This window comes from Pongo abelii, chromosome 9 (assembly GCF_028885655.2).
Source record: "Pongo abelii isolate AG06213 chromosome 9, NHGRI_mPonAbe1-v2.0_pri, whole genome shotgun sequence".
NCBI lineage: Eukaryota > Metazoa > Chordata > Mammalia > Primates > Hominidae > Pongo > Pongo abelii.
Window position 1 is genome coordinate 103,960,539 of NC_071994.2, and position 23,862 is coordinate 103,984,400.

The following is a 23,862-nucleotide window of genomic DNA, read 5'->3' on the forward strand; positions in this document are numbered from 1 at the left end:
CCAACTTGGGATTTGACATTTCTCTACTCACTCTTTCTGGAGGATCGCTCATCTTTGTTGTCTACTGTATTTCTATCATTCTCACTTTCCTTCCCAGTCAGATTTTCTTGGAGTACATTTGGTCACTTCAGCCCTGATTTTACATTATCTGCCTTTTCACATATGCAGAAACATCAGATTTTTGATGTCTCCATTCCATTTGCTAGGTTAGGCGTCATGTTTAGCCTGAGCCAGGCTCTCTCCTCACTCCATGTCTAAATATCTGCGTCCAGATGAAATGGTAGTCCCATAATGTGAATCCTATGATTCAAAGTACTTTCTGGAGAAAGAATTTGGTACAGTGGGCAATCACCCCAGAACTTATTTGCTGCAGTAAGAGAATGTTAAATGAAGCTTTCTTGTTCTGAAATGTTAGACATTTCTCTAGCAGACATGTCAACATCTTAGCTTTGACTTGACAGACGACACTTGCCATAGATGATTTCTTACATTTTACATTTACCATTGTCATTATGGGCTAAAAATCTATTGGGCTTGTGTTTATGTAATAATGCTAACATTTCAGAACAGCCCTTCTGTATGGTCTTTATATTTGTAAGATAAGGAGAGGAATCTGGGGCTTCATCTGGTCACACTGGGTTGAATCTCTAGGAGCTTTCTGTGGGTGTATTACCACACTGCTATGAAGAAATATCCAAGACTCAGTAATTTATAAGAAAAAGAGGTTTAATTGACTCACAGTTCTGCATGGCTGGGAAGGACTCGGGAAGCTGACAATCATGGCAGAAGGTGCCTCCTCACATGGCGGCAGGAGAGAGAAGTGCTGAGGACAGGGGGAAAAGCCCCGTATAAAACCATCAGATCTTGTGAGAACTCACTCACTATCAAGAGAACAGCATAGGGTAACCGCCCCCATGATTCCATTACCTCACCTCCCACTGGGTCCCTCCCACAACACGTGGGGATTATGGGAACTACAATTCAAGATGAGATTTGCGTGGGGACACAGCCAAACCATATCAGTGGGCTAATACGTACTCTAATGACTGGCACATTAGGCCGTCTATAGCAATTGCTGTGATCATTCACATTTCTAAAGGTTTGATTCTGTCTTCAGGTAGTAAAACCCAAGCAGGTGATGAGTTTTGGCTGTATCAAAGTATACAGTTCAGTGGCTAAGAGCATCTGTGTGGAATCAGTAGAACTGGGCTTCTTTGGCTTCTCTACTTCCTAACTTCATGACCATGGGCAAGTTACTCAACTTCTGCAAGCCACAGGGAATGATAATGACAGTACTACATGAAGCAGTGCCTGTGAGGCATAAGGGGTAGGAGTGGTAATTGTGATTCGATTACTGATGTTTACATACCCAGTTGAATACAATTAAAACTTGAGCATTTGCAATCTTTTTTATGTAACAGAATCTGATGACCAAAACTACAGGGTGGAGGCTGTACATGCATTGGTGCACAAATTGCCGGAGAAAAACAGAGAGATGCTGGACATCTTAATAAAGCATCTGGTCAAGTAATTCTCTAACTTACATTGTTCATTTAACTTATTGTTCATTGTTAAGTTTGTTCATGTCTTTTTAAAGTGTGTGATGATGTTATAACATTGGTATTATAATTAGAGTCCATTGAATTTGCTTAAAAAATAGTATGGCAGTTTGTTTTTAAGATATTTCTATATGAGTGTGTGTACCTGTATATGTTTATTTGCATATAATTATGCAAATAATTATATCCTTTGCAATTGTTAAACTAATGATGAAACAATTAGATGTGTCAACTTAAAAATGAAGGAGTATATAGTTTTTTTTCCTCCCTATTCTTTTAGGTGCATTATAAGCAATGAGTTTGAAGACCAGTGCTCTATACTACTAAAGTCAACAGATTCCCCTAGGTCAAACTAACACTTAACTGTTAGATTCCCTCCATGTATTCATGATTTCACTTGATCTCTGGAGATTTTTCTAACTTTGCTGCTAGTTTATTCATATATTTAACACCTCTCTTTGTAGATAAATACTGTATTAGCCAGAGCTATCCGCAGAAACAAAAGCAATAGTGTGTGTACATATATTTAATATATATATAAAGAGATAGAGATTGGTTGATTTTAAGGAATTGGTTCACTTGATTATGGAAGCTAATAAGTCTGAAATCTGCAGGGCAGGTTGGCAGGGAAGAGTTGATGTTGAAGCTTGAATCCAAAGGCAATCTTGAGACAGAATACCTTCTTACTCTGGGAACTCAGTTTTTTTCTTTTAAGATCTTCAACTGATTGGATGAGGCCCACCCACATTTTGGAGGGTAATCTACTTAAAGACTACTTAAAGTACTTAAAGTACTTAAAGACTACTCATTTAAATGATGATGTCATCTGAACAAAATACCTTAATAGAAACATCTAGGATAATCTTCAACCAAATATCTGGGTATCATAGCCTAGCCAAGTTGACATGTAAAATTAATCATTATAAATATTGTATCTGTCTACTATCTATCTCTCTATAAATTGAAAGATACAGAGAGAGAGACAAACACATATTTAAGCCCAAAGTGAGTTTGCCATGCTGCTGGAAACAAATGTCTAAATCCAGTTTTAAACTTACTTAAGAATTTCCTGTAGCATTATTTAGTATTTAATAGGGATATTTCCCATTTTAATGAGTACCATGGTTTACAATAAAATGATTAATCCTTCATCCTTTGTAATAAGTAGTAACCCAATATATGCTTATTTGAGCCATATACATTTGAAATATAACTTACTTTGCTCATCCTTCCTCACCATTCCTGGCTTCTTTCTGAACTTACAAAAGGTCAATCCCTGCTCACTGAACAGCAGCTGTGGAATGTGCATTCAGATCACCACAAATTTACTTATGAAAACAGCAAACAGCTAATAACACTCTTGATCTGTGGCAACCTTTCATGGCTGAAAAAAAATTAGGACAGTCAACCTAGATTGGGATTCCAAAGACTAAAGACTGATTCCAAATTTCCATTAATGAACTCTGAGTAACAGTATAAATCATTGCTTTCTTCCTAAGAGTCCTTTTGTTTGCTATCTGTGGTGTTTTCTTTGATTCTCAACTAAATTTAAATATTTAAAAGTGTTATTAAATTACAAAAAATATATATTTTGGGTGGACTTATGTATTCATTAGGAGATATAACATTTTAGAAAATTATTATGGAATTTCTTTTGAATATAAAGGAAAAAGTGAAAGTTGATGTCTCCTAAATGAAAACCTTTGGATTTTACACATGGATATTTGCTAGTGGTATTAAATTTGCCAATCGATGTTTTTAATTCAAGAATATTCAGGTGACCAATAATCCTTACTCAGTACAAATGTGAAACTAAACAAAACTCTTGGTTCTGTGTTTGGAAAGCCCACTCAGGAGCACATGACTTTGCTTCATGTATTTGGGTACTCTGTTATTAGCTATGTATATATATGTTTATAATTGTTATATATTCCTGTTAGATTGACCCTTTTGTTTTTTTGAGACGGAGTCTCGCTCTGTCGCCAGGCTGGAGTGCAGTGGCGCGATCTGGGCCTACTGCAACCTCCATCTCCTGGGTTCAAGCGATTCCCCTGCCTCAGCCTCCTGAGTAGCTGGGGCTAGAGGCATGTGACACCACGCCTAGCTAATTTTAGCTAATTTTTGTATTTTTAGTAGAGACGGGTTTCACCATGTTGGCCAGGATGGTCTCACTGTCTTGACCTCGTGATGCATCCACCTCAACATCCCAAAGTGCTGGGATTACAGGCGTGAGCCACCACACCTGGCCAGATTGATCCTTTTATCATTATATTTTATCTTTATCTCTAATAGCATTTCTTTGTTTTAAAATCTATTTTGTATGATATTGGTACAGTTCTTCTGGCTTTCATTTGGTTACTGTTTGCATGATACATCTTCTATCCTTTTACTTTCAACCTGTTTGTATTTCTGAGTCCAGTGTATATCTACTGTAGAAAGCATATAGTTGGATCTTACTGTTTTTCAATTCACTTTGATAATCTCTGACTTTTGATTGTATTGTTTAATCTATTCACATTTAATGTTATTATTGATGTGGTTGGACCTATATCTACCATTTTTCTTTTTGTTTTCTATACGTTTCATGTTGTCTTTGCTATTCAGTTTCAATTTTACTGCTTTCTTGTCCTAATAGATTTTCTAGGGCTTATAATATACATCTTATCAGAATCTACTTAACTTAATTCATGTGAGCATAGAAACATTGTTTTTACATAGTTCTGTTTCCTCTTTCTCCTTTTTGTGCTATCATTAATAAACGTTATATCTATATATGTTATATCCCAACAATCCATTGTTATAATTATTTATGTAATTTTATGCCTCTTAATGAAGTTGAGGGAAGAGGAGTAAGTACATTTACAGAGTTTGATACATTTATTAACCTTCTTACTTACCATTTTTTAACCTTTTCATTTGTTCTGTGAATTTGAGTTACCATCTGGTATTATTTTCTTACTCCAGTACAGCTTTGCTTTATGCTTTTCATTTGTGCTGTTACTGTCATATATATCACATTTTTAAATGTTATAGGCCCAACAATATAATTATTAATACATACATATTATTAAAATTGCATTTTAAAATCAAGAAAAGGAAGGAGGTGAAATATGTATTTATACTCTTTTAATTACATAATTACCTACACTGGGTTTTTTTTTTGTTTATTGTGTGTTTGTTTGTTTGTTTTTACATGTACATTTGAATTACAGTCTAAGGTCACTTGCCTTCAGCCTGAAGAACATCTTTTAGTATTTTTTGTCATGCAGATCTGCTAGCAATAAGTTCTCTCAATTTTTGTTTTCCTGAAAATGCCTTTATTTCACCTTCCTTTTTGCAGGTTAGTTTTGCTGGATAGAAGATTCTTAGTTTGCAGACTTTGTTTTCTTTAAGCATTTTGAATATGCCATCCCTCTGCCTTCTAGCCTTTATTGTTTCTATTGAGAAATAAGCTTATTGGGGTTCCTTGTAGACCCCAATAAGACTTTTTCTTTTGATGCTTTCAGAATTTTCTTTTTGTCTTTGGCTTCAGCCCTTTTACTGTGATGTGTCTTGCTGTGGATATCTTTGCAATTATTCCACTTGGAGTTTGTTGAGCATCTTGGATATATAGATTAATGTTTTAAATTAAATTTGGAAAACTTTCAGCCACTATATCTTTGCATATTTTTTTCTACTTCTCTCTTTCATCTGCTAATGGTACTCCCATTATGCATTTATGAGTGTGCTTAATATCACAGATTTTTTTCTGATGATCTATCTTTCTTTATTTTTTTTCTTTCTCTCCATTCCTCAGATTGCATAGTCTCCATGATACTTCAAGTTTACTGATTCACTCTTCTGCCAGGTCTAATTTAGTGTTGAACCCCAGTAATGAACTTTTCATTTCAGCTATTGTGCTTTTCAACTTCAGTTTACATTTGGTTCTTATTTTTAAAATAACCTCTTTCTCATTATTGACATTCTCTATTTGATGAAACATTGCCACCACACCTCTGTACTTTCCTTTATCTTTAGACATGGTTTTCTTGAGGACTTTGGATATATTTATGATTTCTTTGAAGTCTTTTTCTGTTTAAGTCTGACGTTTGGGTCTGCTCACAGGCAGTTTTTATTATCTACTTTTTTCCTGGTGTATGAGTCACACTTTGCTGTTTCTTTGCATTGTCATAATTTTTGGTTGACGACATGGCATTTTAGCTACTGTTTTGTAGCAACTAATACTGATACTATTACTGATTCTCTCTAGCTTTTATTGTTGTTTTTTTGTTTATTTAGTATCTTTTTTTTTGTTGAGACAGAGTGTCACTCTGTCACCCAGGCTGGAGTGCAGTGGTATAATCTCGGCTCACTGCAACCTCTGCCTCTCGGGTTCAAGTGATTCTCCTGCCTCAGCCTCCTAGGTAGCTGGAATTACAGGCACTCGCCACCACACCCAGCTAATTTTGTATTTTTAGTAGGGATGAAGTTTCACCATGTTGGTCGGGCTGGTCTTGAACTCCTGACCCTCAGGTGATCCACCCGCCTTGGCCTCCGAAAGTGCTGGGATTACAGGTTTGGGTCACCGTGCCCAGACTAATTTAGTATCTTTAGTGAATTATTTTAATGAAGTCTGTTTCCCCCTCTGTGTGAAGCCTCTTCTATTATCCCTTCAGAGAATGCAGCCTCGGACATGACCACAGTCACCCAAGGATAACAGTAGTTTCAGGAGAGTTCTGTTTATTTCCTTAGCTGATCTATAAATATGTCTGCTTCATTTGGTATCACAGCCAGCTTGTTAGTTTTCACTAACTGCTAGTAGATTGCTCTGTTGTTTTTGACAACACCCTGGAGCATATCCAGTTAAATTCCAGCTCCTTGCCAGGTCACTTAAAAAAAAAAAAAAAAAAAAAAAACAGTCTTTGAGATTTGTTATGATGCTAAAAAGGCTCTTTCTGTCTCTTTCCCTAGTTATTTCTTATGATTTAGCGAGAGAGTCAGAGTTTTCTGTTCTTATGGACTCCACCCCCTCTGGGTAAAATCTTTGACCCATTGCCCTTGGCACTGGCTGAGGGAGGTAGTCCTGAAACGAGGGAGATTTTGGCACCAATATTCTTGGCCTGCTGCACCTCAGGAAAAGCCATCCACCCTAGATGTCTGGCTAGTTGGAGGCAAAGAATTCTCTGGGTTTCAGAGGCTGAATTCCCAGTGAGTGCCTTTCGAGTTGCATTCACTGGGAATTCAGCCTCTGCAACCCAGAGGTAGAGGGCCTGAGATATGCTCACAGCCTGCCAACCCCATGAGATACTGCATCACTTGACTTGGGGCTGAGAAGAGAGGGAGCCCTGTCTTCTTGGCCACATTTGCCCAGAGTGAAGTTTTAGTCATATTGAGCTGGGGGTGGAAGAAAGAGGGAGCCAGTTGTACCTCAAAAGCCACAGACTCTTGGCTTTTCTTACTGATAATTAGTAGATTTGCTTGAACAAATATTTCTTTATTCTTTAAGTTTTTTTTTATAGAGACTTTAAGTGTTTTTGGTTATGTTTTTAAATAATAATTTTTATCCGTTATGATTTTTTCTCTGGGTGTTGGATCCATGGGGGTTCCTTATGTTCTACCATTTCCGTAAGTAGAACTCTTAAGTATATGATGTTGGTTTCTTTACGTGTAAACTCCTAGATTTGAAACAATACAAGTTGACAGATCCTGATATACATTTCCTCTTTTAATAAAAGAAAGAGAGATGTTCCAGGAGACAGCAGTTGAGTATCAGCTCCCTACATGAATTGAGGGAATAAGTAGTAGAACCTGCTGAAATGGTGAGTGGTGGGAGTCTGTATCAATTGAGTAGCCCAGCAGAAAGAAAATTCAATGAAAAGAAAATCAGTCATCAAAATAATCCATCTTCTGTGCAATGTAGTCATTAACCCACCTTTCAAAACCAAGTTTTTGAGATTCCCAAGTTTATTGCTAATGAGCTTAATATTAACTGTATTCCACTTTATTTACATTACGGGAACCATGACATTTTAGCAAGAGTGCCTAAAGCTAATTTAATTTCAGGGATAATATTATCTTGAGATCATATACAATTTAATTTATTATTTAGTTCTTGCAACAACCCAACGTGAGTTGTTATATATATAATTTACAGATAAGGAAACCAAAACCTAGAGTTATTAAATAACATAAATAAGCTTACCCAACTTCCAAGAGATGGATCCAAGCTCTGAATCTAGATAGGCTTACTACATTTACATACTACTTTCCTGGGTAGATTTTCTAATACATATTAAGCAATTAATGTATAATATTTGATTATATTAAACGGAAACTTGGAATGAAACTCTTCTTACTTGAGCTAAATGCTTTCTTAGCTAGTGCTCTCTATGGCATAAGGAAAACGTCAGTCAGCATGGCAGCCTTCTCTTCCTATTTTGTGACAGGAGTTGCATGGATAGTCTAAAATCCTGGATTTCCCATAAAATCTTACTTTTGGTTGTAGAATGCAGTTTGTGATGCCTGGTCAGTTCGACATAAACATAATCTTGTGTTATACTAATAACCTGACTTGGAATAAGATAGAAAAGTGAGTGGTTAAACTAAAAGATAAGTCAAACAAATGAGGTATCCTCTAAAGAATGTATCTAATTTCCAGAATAAATTAGTGAACTAGTCAAAGTCATTCCTGAGAGTTGCTAGGATTACTTCACTCAGGTCAGTGATATCAGAGGTTTTTGATTTGATTGTCAAGCCAGCAATGATGCTACCACATCTCCTTGTCTCACTGTTTGCCTAGCACAGCACCGAATACTAGGGAGGTACTCAGGGAAGTTTTGGATGGATGGATGGATGGATGGATGGATGAATGGATGGAAAGAGGAAGGAGAAAGAAAAGAAACGTGTTGCCCAATGATCTATCCCAGGAGCTCAAGGAACCCACTGACTTGCAGTCAGGAGACCTGAATTGAAACAGCACCTCTGTCCTGAATTTTTTGTGACCTCAAAATACATGTTTCTTTAGGAGCCTCTGAGGTTTTTAAAATTTGTACAATAGGAATATCTGACTTACTGGGAAGATTAAATACAATAATATGTAGGAAAATTCCTGGCAATAGGTTCTCAATAATATGTTTGGTGACTCTGAATAAAATTGCCACCAGTCTACTCTTAACTGTTTGTTCCAAAAGAAGTATAGTAGCATTGAAAATACCAAACAGCTGATCATCTTTCTAGGGTAATTGTACTTGATTTAGGAAATTAGGGGTTTTTTTCTTTAATAGATTTTGTTTTGCCTGTAATTACGTTTTACTTGAGTTAATGTTATCTGTTTACATCTTTTTAGGCTGTACTCCAAATGCCAATTGGAAGTGGCTAAAAGTAGGACAATTTCCCTATAATGGCATATTTTACATTTTTTGCACCACAAATTTGATAGAAGAGACTATTTCATAATTTTGAAACATATAACTTAAGATATTTTTGTTACTTGTTATTTGCAGAGTATCACTACACAGCCAACAAAATCTCATGACTGTCTCAAATCTTGGTGTCATATTTGGCCCAACTCTAATGAGAGCACAGGAAGAAACTGTGGCTGCTATGATGAATATTAAATTTCAGAATATTGTGGTAGAAATTCTGATAGAGCACTATGAAAAGGTAGGCTGAATTTTCATGTGGAAGTGTCAAGTTTTATGTCTTGGTTTTATAAAGGAATTTTGCATTTGTATCATCTGTGAGCTCATAAGTTTTGTATAAATTACTTCCTAATGGGGACTTCAATTTTCTTTCCTTGTTGTTGAGTTTTTAAGTGCTTCTCAAAATCCTTCAGTTAGGTGGTTTTCTTTCCTTCTACATAATTTCTTTCCTTCTACATAAACCTTCTACATAAAGGTTTTCTTCTTTACATTGTATGGTAAGTTTGTTACTCCTATGCAGAGAACATTTTAAAATCACTTTGTGGTTGGTTCTATTTTAACCTTCTCTTTGTATCCCTTTGAAACCAAACTCTTAATTATATAGAGGTAATGTTCTAACTAAACAAAAGAAAAAAATATAGGCAACAGTCTTGAAGTCTTCTCTATATCTAGTCCCTAAGAAGGATTTCTTGAAAAAAGTGAGATCTTAGAATAACTATGAAAATGGGAAATTTTGAAAGCTGAATTAGTTGGAGTATTAAGCACATTGAGCCATTTAAGGTCTAACAATTTGTAATCCTTTTATCTCTGATCTGGTCCTTGTGAGAGAATGATTAAGGCCGTCTCCTCCCCTGGGTCCCTTCCCAGCACCCACGGAAGCATGCCCTTAGTGTCTATCTAAGGGCACAAGCTCTCTCACAACGCAAGAGCACATGGCTGTGTCCTGTAGCTCTGCTCATACCTTAACCTGCAGCTAGCCACACTCCTTGGCAGCTCAGAGCCAACAGCATGGCAGCATCTTCTCCTGAGAAGCAAGGAGCCATTCAGTGGGAGAAATGATACAGAATGAGCCTCAGTTCCTCTCAGGTTATGTTTTTTCAGAGTATGAAGGTGGAAAGAGAATATTACAATAAAAACCATCAATATGTCTTGTTCATATTTGGAAGGTTTCTTAAAGTTACTGAAAGATCTTCTAAATTTTACTTTTGGGAAATGGGAAAGAATGAAAATGAAAACCCCGTGAAAGAAATAATACTCCAGATAAATGGAAAAGTTACAATTGCTCTAGGATACTTATTTTTTGCAGCTGATTAAGTAGCATATAGTTCAAAGCTTATTTTATGATGAAAGTGGCAATATCACCCTTTTATTGACCTTGGTCCATTTTTCTTATATGTAGATTTTTCATACTGCTCCAGACCCAAGCATTCCTCTTCCTCAGCCTCAGTCTCGATCTGGATCACGAAGGACACGAGCAATCTGCCTCTCTACAGGGTCTAGGAAGCCCAGAGGGAGGTATACTCCATGCCTGGCCGAACCTGATAGTAAGTGCACCCGGCCTTAGGGAGATGCTTTCTTCATTCGTTAGTTCAGATGTATTTCACTGTATTGGTAATTAGGTAGAAATAGAAGATGTTCTCACTGATGCTCTTTCCCCAAAACCTCCTCTTTTATCATTTGTATATTCTCTGACAATAGTTATACAGTTGCTTGGGTAAGCAAATTCATTATTGATACAAAAGGGAAAAAAGAAAAAAGGGCTCAAGACCCTTTTTTCTGCAACAGTGATTAAGTACATTGGGTGCTACTTTGTAGCAGGTTTTGTCCTATTGTCAAAGTGGTAAAGAAGAAAGCAAGATAAAGTCTGACTGAAGCTGTCATTTTCTTCCTTCCTTTCACATTATGTTCTTAAAGCATTATCTCTTGGGTATCAGTGTCTGAAAGAGAAAAGATAAAAAGAAACAACATACATTATCATTAACTTACAATTCTGAGCCAAGTCCTAAGGTGATGTGGGTGGCACCTTGACACCATGGCACACATTAAACTGTGGCTGTTCTCATTTTATTTTATAACCCCCACCCCAATTTTTTGCTCACAGTCAATATTTAATAGAAAATAGTCAATAATAATTATATATTTTAAAATAACTAAAAGAATGTAATTGGATTGTTTGTAACTCAAAGGACAAATGCCTGAGGAGATGGATACTTCGTTACCATGATGTGCTTATTTCACATTGCACACCTGTATCAAAATATCCCATATTCTTCATAAATATGCATACCTATTATGTACCCAGAAAAATTAAAAAAAATAGTTTACTAATTTTTAATTTAGATATATGTAAATGCATTATTATGCTTTATCTGATTTTTCTTATAACTTGCTTTTAGGAACATTAGAAAAGAAAACCAGCAAAATAGCCAGTTTCTTACATTTCTATATTCTTAGCAGGAAAGGAAAAAAGCCTTTGAAAATTGAGGTACTTGTAATTTACTACTGACATTTAATGGTGCCTTTGAGTGAAAGAAGGCTGAGTACTTTGTAACTTGGAATCTATCACCTATGATCAGAAAAGTAAAAGAAAGCAGAAATATGTTTTTACTCTACCCCCTTTCATTGATTCCTTGTAATATCATGAAGGAATCTTATTTCTCTTACTTCTGAATCCTGTTTCATAAACAAATTTTGTGGGAATTCAAGTCAACCCACTTATGCTTTGAGAAGTAAAGTTATTACCTAAAGGCAGGTGGTTCATAGGTACATATATAATCTTCCTAAAATAGTATTGAAAAATACGTTTGGCAAGTTCAAATGCATATTTTAAAGCCTTTCTCCAGTACTGAGGACAGTTCTCTGTACTAGGTAGGGGCCTACCACTTAAATGGGGTCAGGTGGCCACAGAACACATGGTAAGTTGGAGAACAGAAGGGTTTTGGTGATGCTTTACAGTTGCTTTTGTCTCTCTCCCTCCTACTCCTTAGGTGACTCCTATAGCAGCAGCCCAGACAGCACACCTATGGGGAGCATTGAGTCACTCTCTTCTCATTCCTCTGAACAAAATAGCACTACAAAGTCAGCTTCCTGCCAGCCCCGGGAGAAATCTGGAGGGATTCCTTGGATTGCAACCCCGTCATCTTCCAATGGACAGAAAAGCCTTGGTCTCTGGACAACTAGTCCTGAATCAAGTTCCAGAGAAGATGCAACCAAGACAGATGCAGAATCAGACTGCCAGAGTGTTGCTTCGGTCACTAGCCCAGGAGACGTTTCCCCACCCATAGACCTAGTCAAGAAAGGGCCTTATGGGCTTTCAGGACTGAAAAGAACTTCTGCTTCTTCTCTCAGATCCATCTCTGCAGCTGAAGGTAAGGCAGAGTGGAACTTGTGCAAGATGTCATTGTCTCAGTGTCACTTTTGCTGGATTATTCAGCATGGTTAAGCAGGGATAAAGTTAATAGTGGAGAAACTAATGATGCTTATCTACTTTGTTCCTGTGCTTGGATTTTACAACCTAGGCACTGTGACATTTTTCCTGAATCTTTCCATGTCTGTGAAGTGATGTCTTTGCAATTACTGTAGATTTTGATCTCCCCAAGTGATGGGTTGCTGTACTCAAAGAACATTCTGTACCTTCCCATTTGGGCTCAGAGAAAAATGCTTCCTTTTGTTGTGCACATGTACGTGTTATTGCTATTATGTTGTCTAATAGCACCTTGCCTATTTTCTTGGGCTTTCTTTTTAGGAAACAAGAGCTACAGTGGATCTATTCAAAGCTTAACTTCCGTAGGTTCCAAGGAGACACCCAAAGCTTCACCAAACCCAGACCTGCCTCCAAAAATGTGCAGGAGATTAAGACTAGACACTGCCTCAAGCAATGGCTATCAGCGTCCCGGCTCAGTGTAAGTGAGCATTTGTATATTTGCTGTGTCTCCCAGGGATACAGAGAGGAGTTGAGTGTTTCAGAAGAACTCTTGGGAATCCCACAAGTTGAATACGTTGGGAATACTTTATCTGTAGAGTAGGTACAGTCCACTTCTGTAAGACTCTATTCTTCTATTCTTTTCTATGAGTGATGTGGAAGTCTTCGGATATGTACAGAATCTCCCAGGGCAGCACTTCCAGCACTTTCCTTTGAAGCAGAGCTATGACTTAATTTGAGGAAATGAAAACTGATGTATAATACCATAGTTATAAGCTTTGGAACTAAAAGTGTTCCCATTAAAAGCTAAGCATCCATCTCTCCGCTGAAGAGACTGCCACGCATTGACTATAAGCCAGGTCCCTGCTCTCCTCACTGTTTTAAAGCAGCTTCTTTCTCACTTCCATCCTATGCCCCCATACCTGAGTCCTCACTGATTTAAACAAGCTAGTAGAGAATGAGGAATATGAAAGGCAAAAGTGGGTACTTCTCATCAAAAGAAATGATGCAGAAGTGTAAAGGCTGATAGGAGAAGGGTACATAGACGTGAGTACAAAGTGGGTGAAGAACAATGGAAACCTGGCTAAATAAGTAAGCAAAAACGGGAGATAAAAAGTTTCTTTCCCTTTCATTTTGTTTTCCTGACATTTGCTGAGAATTTCCTAATGTTCTCTGAGCCATTGCTGGATGTGTTTACATGAGTTATCTCTTTTAAGGTCTGCAGTGTCGTTTTGAAATGGGTAGTATAAACCACATTTTAGAGCTGACAAGAACTGATGCTTTTCTACCGTTTCCAACCTAGGGTTCTCTGACTTCAATTCTGTGCTCCTTCTGTTTTATCACCTCCATTTTTAATATGATGGCATTCTTCCTGACATTTTAATTATTCGTTAAACGTCCAGTAAGACATTTTACTAAGCCTGTTTCTATAGGAACTGTGTCATAAATTCATTAGTTCATCCTTTTCTCTGACAGGAACCTTTTGGTTGCGCAGCATGTTCAATGTACATTATCTCTTTTGGTTAGAAATCCATTTACAGTGGTATAGGCAGATATATTTGGCAGTGTGTCTAATCCCCACTGTGTGTAGTTCTACCCATTAAGGGAAAGAAATGTTAAGCCAATGTATTAGGGAAGATGAGAGAATATAAACTCCATTCTTTGTGGAGGAAAGAGAAGAGTTTCTCTTTTGTGATTGTACTGATAAAGTAGAAATTCAAATGAGGAAAGTGTGTGTTGTATATTAGGTGTAAAATGATCTTTGAGATAATCAAATGGCTTGGCTCTGGGAGAAGAGTTTGTCAATTAAAGAGGTAAGATAGATTTTTAAAAAATCTAGCTTAGAACATCAAGGAATTTTATAGAGTCTTCCAGTAAATATAGAAACTCTTTCAATTCTTTTCAGTCATACCTCATAGTCTTACCTGTTCAGTTAGAACATATCCTCTCTGCCTTGCCCTCCATGATTTGAAACAAGATGTAAATCTACAGATTTGTTTATTGGCCATATTTTCAGAGCTTGCCCTTTTCACTTTACAGACATATGTTCACATATAAAAAAATACATCAATAGTGTTATAATTAGTGTGTTCTTAGCTAGAAGAATGAACAACAGTTCTTTGTTTGTTTGTTTGTTTTATTATTATTATTATTATACTTTAAGTTTTAGGGTACATGTGCACAATGTGCGGGTTAGTTACATATGTATACATGTTGGTGTGCTGCACCCATTAACTCGCCATTTAGCATTAGGTATATCTCCTAATGCTATCCCTCCCCCCTCCCCCCACCCCACAACAGTCCCCAGAGTGTGATGTTCCCCTTCCTGTGTCCACGTGTTCTCATTGTTCAATTCCCATCTATGAGTGAGAACATGTGGTGTTTGGTTTTTTGTCCTTGCGATAGTTCACTGAGAATGATGATTTCCAATTTCATCTATGTCTCTCATGTCTCTACAAAGGACATGAACTCATCATTTTTTATGGCTGCATAGTATTCCATGGTGTATATGTGCCACATTTTCTTTTATTTTTTATTTTTTATTTTTTTTAAATTTATTATTATTATACTTTAGGTTTTAGGGTACAGGTACACAATGTGCAGGTTAGTTACATGTGTATACATGTGCCATGCTGGTGCGCTGCACCCACTAACTCGTCATCTAGCATTAGGTATATCTCCCAATGCTATCCCTCCCCCCTCCCCCCACCCCACAACAGTCCGCAGAGTGTGATGTTCCCCTTCCTGTGTCCATGTGTTCTCATTGTTCAATTCCCACCTATGAGTGAGAATATGCGGTGTTTGGTTTTTTGTCCTTGCGATAGTTTACTGAGAATGATGATTTCCAATTTTATCCATGTCCCTACAAAGGACATGAACTCATCATTTTTGATGGCTGCATAGTATTCCATGGTGTATATGTGCCACATTTTCTTAATCCAGTCTATCATTGTTGGACATTTGGGTTGGTTCCAAGTCTTTGCTTTTGTGAATAATGCCGCAATAAACATACGTGTGCATGTGTCTTTATAGCAGCATGATTTATAGTCCTTTGGGTATATACCCAGTAATGGGATGGCTGGGTCAAATGATATTTCTAGTTCTAGATCCCTGAGGAATCGCCACATTGACTTCCACAATGGTTGAACTAGTTTACAGTCCCACCAACAGTGTAAAAGTGTTCCTATTTCTCCACATCCTCTCCAGCACCTGTTGTTTCCTGACTTTTTAATGATTGCCATTCTAACTGGTGTGAGATGGTATCTCAGTGTGGTTTTGATTTGCATTTCTCTGATGGCCAGTGATGATGAGCGTTTTTTCATGTGTGTTTTGGCTGCATAAATGTCTTCTTTTGAGAAGGGTCTGTTCATATCCTTCGCCCACTTTTTGATGGGGTTGTTTTTTTCTTGTAAATTTGTTTGAGTTCATTGTAGATTCTGGATATTAGCCCTTTGTCAGATGAGTAGGTTGCAAAAATTTTCTCCCATTTTGTAGGTTGCCTGCTCACTCTGATGGTAGCTTCTTTTGCCGTGCAGAAGCTCTTTAGTTTAATTAGATCCCATTTGTCAATTTTGGCTTTTGTTGCCATTGCTTTTGGTGTTTTAGACATGAAGTCCTTGCCCACGCCTATGTCCTGAATGGTAATGCCTAGGTTTTCTTCTAGGGTTTTTATGGTTTTAGGTCTAACGTTTAAGTCTTTAATCCATCTTGAATTAATTTTTGTATAAGGTGTAAGGAAAGGATCCAGTTTCAGCTTTCTCCATGTGGCTAGCCCATTTTCCCAGCACCGTTTATTAAATAGGGAATCCTTTCCCCATTGCTTGTTTTTCTCAGGTTTGTCAAAGATCAGATAGTTGTAGATATGCGGCATTATTTCTGAGGGCTCTGTTCTGTTCCATTGATCGATATCTCTGTTTTGGTACCAGTACCATGCTGTTTTGGTTACTGTAGCCTTGTAGTATAGTTTGAAGTCAGGTAGCGTGATGCCTCCGGCTTTGTTCTTTTGGCTTAGGATTGACTTGGCGATGCGGGCTCTTTTTTTGTTCCATATGAACTTTAAAGTAGTTTTTTCCGATTCTGTGAAGGAAGTCATTGGTAGCTTGATGGGGATGGCATTGAATCTATAAATTACCTTGGACAGTATGGCCATTTTCACGATATTGATTCTTCCTACCCATGAGCATGGAATGTTCTTCCATTTGTTTGTATCCTCTTTTATTTCATTGAGCAGTGGTTTATAGTTCTCCTTAAAGAGGTCCTTCACGTCCCTTGTAAGTTGGATTCCTAAGTATTTTATTCTCTTTGAAGCAATTGTGAATGGGAGTTCACTCATGATTTGGCTCTCTGTTTGTCTGTTATTGTTGTATAAGAATGCTTGTGATTTTTGTACTTTGATTTTGTATCCTGAGACTTTGCTGAAGTTGCTTATCAGCTTAAGGAGATTTTGGGCTGAGACAATGGGGTTTTCTAGATATACAATCATGTCATCTGCAAACAGGGACAATTTGACTTCCTCTTTTCCTAATTGAATACCCTTGATTTCCTTCTCCTGCCTAATTGCCCTGGCCAGAACTTCCAACACTATGTTGAATAGGAGTGGTGAGAGAGGGCATCCCTGTCTTGTGCCAGTTTTCAAAGGGAATGCTTCCAGTTTTTTGCTCATTCAGTATGGTATTGGCTGTGAGTTTGTCATAGATAGCTCTTATTATTTTGAGATACGTCCCATCAATACCTAATTTATTGAGTTTTTAGCATGAAGCGTTGTTGAATTTTGTCAAAGGCCTTTTGTGCATTTATTGAGATAATCATGTGGTTTTTGTCTTTGGTTCTGTTTATATGCTGGATTACATTTATTGATTTGCGTATATTGAACCAGCCTTGCATCCCAGGGATGAAGCCCACTTGATCATGGTGGATAAGCTTTTTGATGTGCTGCTGGATTCGGTTTGCCAGTATTTTATTGAGGATTTTTGCATCAATGTTCATCAAGGATATTGGTCTAAAATTCTCTTTTTTGGTTCTTTTGTCATGTTGATTTGATTCCTTGCATCTTCACTTGTGGCTCCACAGGAGTCAGTAACCGTGCTGCTGGGAGCAGAGTAGAGAGAAAATGTTGCTTTTACTGCTCCCATGGTTTTCTGAGATAAAAAGGATGAGGACAGTAAGATCCCCAGAGGAAGTAGCTATTGGTTTATTACAGCCTGATACTCTGTAAGCTGGAGGTTAGATCTAAAAATGTCATTGACATTAAAGGTTAAAACAATTAAAATTCCTTTCTAATTTTGGCAATGGTTCGCAACCATTTTTTGTCTTATTTAACTGGTAATCCTGAATTTCACTTTGGGCAGAACGAATGTGATTGACTTCATGAAACTTGCATTTTAAATCATTTTTCAGAGTGGCAGCAAAAGCTCAACTGTTTGAAAATGTTGGCTCACCTAAGCCAGTTTCTTCTGGGCGGTAAGTTCTCAAAACCCTTAAATGCATCTAAAAAAAAGTGGTGACATTGTTGCTTTGTATTGACATGACACTCTCTGTGACAGCTCCGCCTCTCCATTATGCAGATGGTCAAATTTAAGAACACTGGCCCTTTACAGGAAGTCATGTCTGTAAACAGCATTTATCATCTCAGATTGTTATAGTGATGTCTCATTTGCTGAAATCTTCACAGTAGAAGGGCTCTAAGCAAACACATTTCCTAGAAGATAAAAATTGCTATAATCCTTTATACATCTTTGATGACAGTCATTTTAGGACCACTTTTCAAAAGCATGTTCTTGATTTTTAAAAGTTATGTAACTTTTTCTGGAGGAATCATCATGGACATCCATGGAAAGATATGGTTATTCTTAAGGACCACTGAGATGTTGTAGAGTTAATTGCCCAAGGAGACTCTGTTTTTAGAGTACGTAATTTCATTAGGGGTTCTCAGATTTTACATTCTGTTCCATTGTTAAAAGGATATGAGTTGTTACATCTTGCTTCTACTAATGTGGTTGCTTCTAAAGTTCCTGCTTTACTCTTCTTGCTTTCAAATTTGTTCTTCTGATCTACAGTGGGCTTTGGTTTTTAATTTGAATAATGGAATTTCATAAAGGCTGAGGCTTTTCATTATTTTTTTTTACTATCAGCTGCTAGTACAGGTAGGAGACACTCAATGCCTATTGTTGAAAGAGCATATAAATGTGAGAACTTGAATAACAAACCTTGATTTTTCCTTTAGATGTACAAAGACATTTTTGAGCATCCCATGTCTGGCTAATTGAGGCTGTGAAGTAAAGGAATCACAGATATTGTTGTATAGTTGTTGTATAGTTCCTCTAAAAGTTGTATAGTTCCTCTAAAACTTATTTAACCAAATAATTTTTATCAACCTGTAAAAGTATGTGGACTTTTTCAGCAAACATTCATAAAGTACCTAGACAGTACTGGGCATGTGATAGTTATTAAGAATAACAACCTTCAAACTCTTTTTGGTTTTGTTCAAAGCCCAGTAAGGGCCCTCATGTGTCAGGTTTTTTTAACTGCAGAGAGTAGAGCCACTTTGGTATCTTCCTAGAATAATGGTCAGTGCCTAGCATTTAAATAGCTGAGCCAAGAGCATGTGAACCTTACCTCTATCAGCAGTGTCTTTATCTTCTTCCTTTTGACCAAGGCATGGTGAAAACTAAGCCCCATGCATGTCACAGCAAACATCATTTCTCTGAGATTGTCTTGATTTTTAGGCTTTAGTGTAAGGGATTTAACCTTGCTACTTCTTCTGTCATGCTACGTAGTTGAATTGCTCACTAGATGGAGCCCTTTTATTAGGAAGCTCTAAAAAGTCGGCCTGTTAAGTAAAAACTCAAGTAATCATAATGAAACAGGTAATCCCCATAGAGCTTTAAGAAAACAAGCTATGGATGAAGTAAATCAGAAAGCCATCATATAATAAAAATACACTCAGATGTTCAGCAGTCAAATCATACTTCTTTTTCTTCTTCTTCTTTTTTTTTTTTTTTTTTTTTTTTTGAGTCAGAGTCTTGCTCTGTCACCAGGCTGGAGTGCAGTGGTGTGATCCTGGCTCACTGCAGCCTCTGCCTCCCAGGTTCAAGTGATTCTCCTGCCTCAGCCTCCTGAGTAGATGGGATTACAGGCGCCTGCCACCATGCCCAGCTAATTTTTGTAATTTTAGTAGAGACGGGGTTTCACCAGGTTGGCCAGGCTGGTCTTGAACTCCTGACCTCAGGTGATCCACCTGCCTCAGCCTTCCAAAGTGCTGGGATTGCAGGCATGAGCCACTGCGCCCAACCAGCTCATACTTCTTTAATATGTTTTTACATTCTGAATACTCTAAATCAACTTTTAATGGGCATCAGCATAAACTTAGAGCTCACTCAGCTCTACCTTCAGAGTTACAGTCTGTGAGTTCACAACGCTTGTGATTTGTGTCACAACTTTTCACTGAGGCACAGGGGAACATGAATTAACTTTAGGTCAGACAGACCCTAGTTCAAATTTTTAGTTTACCACTTTCTAGTTCGTGTACTCAGAGTTACCAATTTTGGGGAATCTGTTTTCTTTATCCATACAATGAAGATCATAATTCTCAGCTTGCCACATTGTTGGGAATGTACACAATACTGTGTTTGAACATGACAGGTGCTCTGTAGATGGTTTCTACATTAATAACTATTATTATAATTATTGTTGAAACTGCTTGCCTAAGACACTCAAGCCTCTGATTAATATATTAGTGGTATTTAAACACTAACTCTTAACAGTTACCTGATATTCTTTTGTACTCTTAAATAAAACTGAACAACTCATAGATGTTGAGGGAATTTCCCTGACCTACTGCAATGCCTGTCTCATTTTTGTTTTTTTCCTAAGGAGCTCAAGGTTACCCTTGAATTAGACCTTGAAAGAGATAGAACCAGTAGAGGCAGTAGGAAGAGTAGCCGTATTTTGGAAAGAGACCAGTTGGGAGATTTTAGTGGACGGCCTTGAGCGACAGAAAAGTAAACCCCCCCCACCCCCGGCATTGCTGCAGGCACTGCAGGTCATTGAACACAGGGGTGATCTAGTCTATGATGCACCAGAACAGATCATTTTCCAGGAGGTTGTGAAGGGGAGAGAACAGTCAACCATCTAGGATGGAACTGGTGAGATTTAAAAGGCCTTAATCAGGAAAGTAGCAAAGGGATGAAAAGCTATAAGGAGATTTTTATGAATAGGATCAGGATTGGGCAACTGTTTTGATACTGGGAATAAGAGACAGGAAAAGAAGTTTCCAAGTCTCTGAGACAGTGTCAGAAAGAATGGTGGTTTAGCTTCTGATCTTAGCTTGTGCATATGTAGGAGGAAGGGAAAATTTTGGCCATAGGGTTTGAGGAGGCTGTGAGGGCCAATGAGAGGCAGTTAGAAAGGTGCAGCTGGAACCAGGAGAGAGCATGGAGTTTGATGCCATTTAAGAAACTTCTGCACAGCAATTACACTGTATAGGTGAAGGTGAAGGTACCTAGCAAGGGGGCTTACTGAATGAAAAAGAACAAATGGCCAAGCATTGGTTTTTGTGGAATGGTTTTATTTAAGGTTCAGACAAAGAAGAATGGACAGGATGAGAAGGCATGACCAACAGTTGGTAGAAGCTGCAAAAAATGGTTTAGGAGATCAGGAGAGGACACTGGTTTTAACTCCTAAGACATCGTTGGAGATCTGTAAGAAAGCAAGTTCACTGGAATGGGAGGGGCCATGCTGCAAGACTTGTTAAAATGAAGATTCTAGGGTTTTTCCATAGACCTTATAAACCACGATGTCCAAGACTGAGTCCTCAGGAAGCTGCATTTTTGTCACCCTCCCCAAGTGATTCTTATGTACATGAAAGTTTGAGAACCTTTGGAATAGAGAAAAATGTCATAGTGCCCGGCACAGCCCTAAGCAGACATTGGTTATTTACAATTGTTTTCCTTAACCTATAAAATCCCTTTAAAAGCCAAATGTAGCTAGGCTGTGTCTTACCATTGTAAAGGCATGTGGAAAATAGTATCCTTAAAACCTTCACCTGGGTCTCAGTTATACTCAGAGCAGAGATCTATTTTAAAGTAGTATAAACAGGCAAGCTATACAAATATGTTTTGAAGGTTGAATTGAGAATTAAGAACATAAATTGAGAATTGAGTGTCTGGTTCATTGTGAACAATCAAATGTTTCTATTATCAAATTTTAAAAGACAAATATTTTGCTTAGAATTACAAAGGACAAAAAGCTCAACAAAGTTACCTTGCCCAGTGAGTTTGAGTTTTTAAAAAGCTATAAATCACTGGTTTAGAGCACAGTTACATATGTAAGACACACATAAGATGCAGAAATCACCATAACACACATAAGCAAAAAAAAATTTGTGATGTTTAAAATAAGAATTTAATGATTTTCCTTTAGAAAATGTGAAAATTAATGAAGAAGTAAGTTAAAACCACTTATAATTTCATCACCTGAAGAAAACTGTTAAAATTTGATCCACAGCCTTCTAATCTCATCTGTGGCAGTGGTTCTCAAACTTCTTGATCTCACAACACCTTTATAAACTTAAAAGATCTTTAAGGATCCCCAAAGGGCTTCTGTTTTTGTGGATTATATTTATTGATATTTACTGTATTGGAAATTCAAACAGAACATTTTAAAATATGTATTTATTGAAAATAAGAATAAGCCTATTACATATTAGCACAAATAACATAATTTTAATGAAAAATGATATTTTCCAAAAGAGTTGAACTGTTTTACATTTTTTCAGATATCTTTAATACCTGACATAATACAAAATAAATGAATTTTCATATACATTCCATTAGCTTCAGAGCAATGATATCTTAGGCTTCTGCCTACCCCTCTATCTCCCCTCCACAGGTTCCCTTGACCAGCTTTTGAAAACTACTCCTCTGTGATAAACACACAGAAAAGGACACACGGGCAGGGATGCGGGGCGGGTAGGGGAGTTCACTGTATTGTTGCTATCTTAGTGCCCAACACATAATAGATGCTCAATAAAATTGTTGAATGAATAAATAAAATGCACATTTTTAACCTAAAAAATACTTTGTTACTCACTTTTTCACTTCATTTTCAATGGAGTTGCAATATGTATGTCTTTGACACAAGCAGCTTTAACTCTACAGGCTCAGGTGGAAGTTTTTAGCGATGAGACATTCAGTATTACTTAGTAGCTATTCAAGCTGGAAACAGCCAGTGTTTGTTGGAAAAAAAATCTATGAAAAGAACATGTAATTAATTTTAAGAAATCTGCAACTAGGCTGGGCATGGTGGCTCACTCCTGTAATCCCAGCACTTTGGGAGGCCAAGGTGGGTGGACGGCTTGAGCCCAGGAATTTGAAACCCTGTCTCTGCAAAAAATACAAAACATTAATTGGCATGGTGGTGTGCACCTAATAGTCCCAGATACCTGGGAAGCTAAGATGGGAAGATCACCTGAGCTCAGGAAGTCGAGACTGCGGTGAGCCATGATTGCATTCCAGCCTGAGCAACCGAGTGAGACCCTGTCCCCCCCACAAAAAAAAAAAAAAAAAGCAAAAGAAAAGAATCTCCAATTAATGCCAAAGAAACAAATGCAGTGTTTCTTGGTAAACTGTCATGGGCAATTTAGGGTTCTTGCCAAGAACAAATTTGTAAACTTTTTGTCTTACGCATTAACATTGTTTCATTACATGAGTTCTTCAATAGCACTATCTATAGTTGCTGCCTAATACTTCATTAGATTGGTGTGCTCTAATTTTTTTTAAGTTCTCTACTGATGAATACTTAAGATTGTTGTGATTTTTAAAAATTTCCACTTTTATATATAGTATTGCTTTAGTATCTTTCTACCTCCGTGCACTCCTATTCCCTTCAGAAGTGAAACTCTCAATAGCATACAAAATGTGTGTATTTCTCGTTGTTAAACAGGCCTCCTGAAGACATTGTATCAATTTTGGTGAATTTTTAAAATTTCTTTTGTGTTTAAGATAAGCACTGGCAAATTTTGCACACTGACCCAATCAAACTTATGTTAAGTTTACTCATTAAATGCATTAGATGGCATTTAGAATGAGGAATGAGGCTTGTGGGCAGATCATTTTTCCAATGATAAGGGAAGAAATGGCTTTCAGGACTGTGCCATTACCTCACTCTCCCAAGCAGTAAGAGGCAGGATTTTCAAAATCTTTTTCAAAGAGAGATTAGAATCTTCTGAAGAGAGACACAATAGGTGACACTGTTATTTTCACATCCTCTTCAATACACCAAGACAGTAAAAGAGGAAGCATTAGCACCTGAGGAAACTTCACTGTTACAGAGTCTACATTAAATCATCAAAGCTCTCTGCAGAGTTAACACCTGCAGTTACAGATCTCAGCAGAAGAAAATTCCGTCTAGTCAGTGCACAGATAATTGAAAAGTCATGACAGGTAGTATTTTGTGCTGCGTGATTTTGATACATTTAACAATA

General features: G+C 37.3%; 1 protein-coding gene across 3 annotated transcripts in view; it reads left to right on the forward strand.

Annotated features, from left to right (window-relative positions):
- The window catches only part of ARHGAP42 (Rho GTPase activating protein 42), a 313,798-nt gene that overhangs the window by 283,246 nt on the left and 6,690 nt on the right, over positions 1-23,862 (forward strand). For 2 of the 3 annotated variants that reach the window (XM_002822385.5, XM_054524968.2), the window contains exons 17-22: positions 1,422-1,527; positions 9,041-9,200; positions 10,359-10,503; positions 11,947-12,327; positions 12,705-12,861; positions 17,778-17,840. In XM_002822385.5, the coding sequence (XP_002822431.1) occupies positions 1,422-1,527; positions 9,041-9,200; positions 10,359-10,503; positions 11,947-12,327; positions 12,705-12,861; positions 17,778-17,840 (1,012 nt within the window). The remainder of the gene's footprint in view (positions 1-1,421; positions 1,528-9,040; positions 9,201-10,358; positions 10,504-11,946; positions 12,328-12,704; positions 12,862-17,777; positions 17,841-23,862) is intronic. The other variant, XM_009246979.4, reaches the window with a different exon arrangement.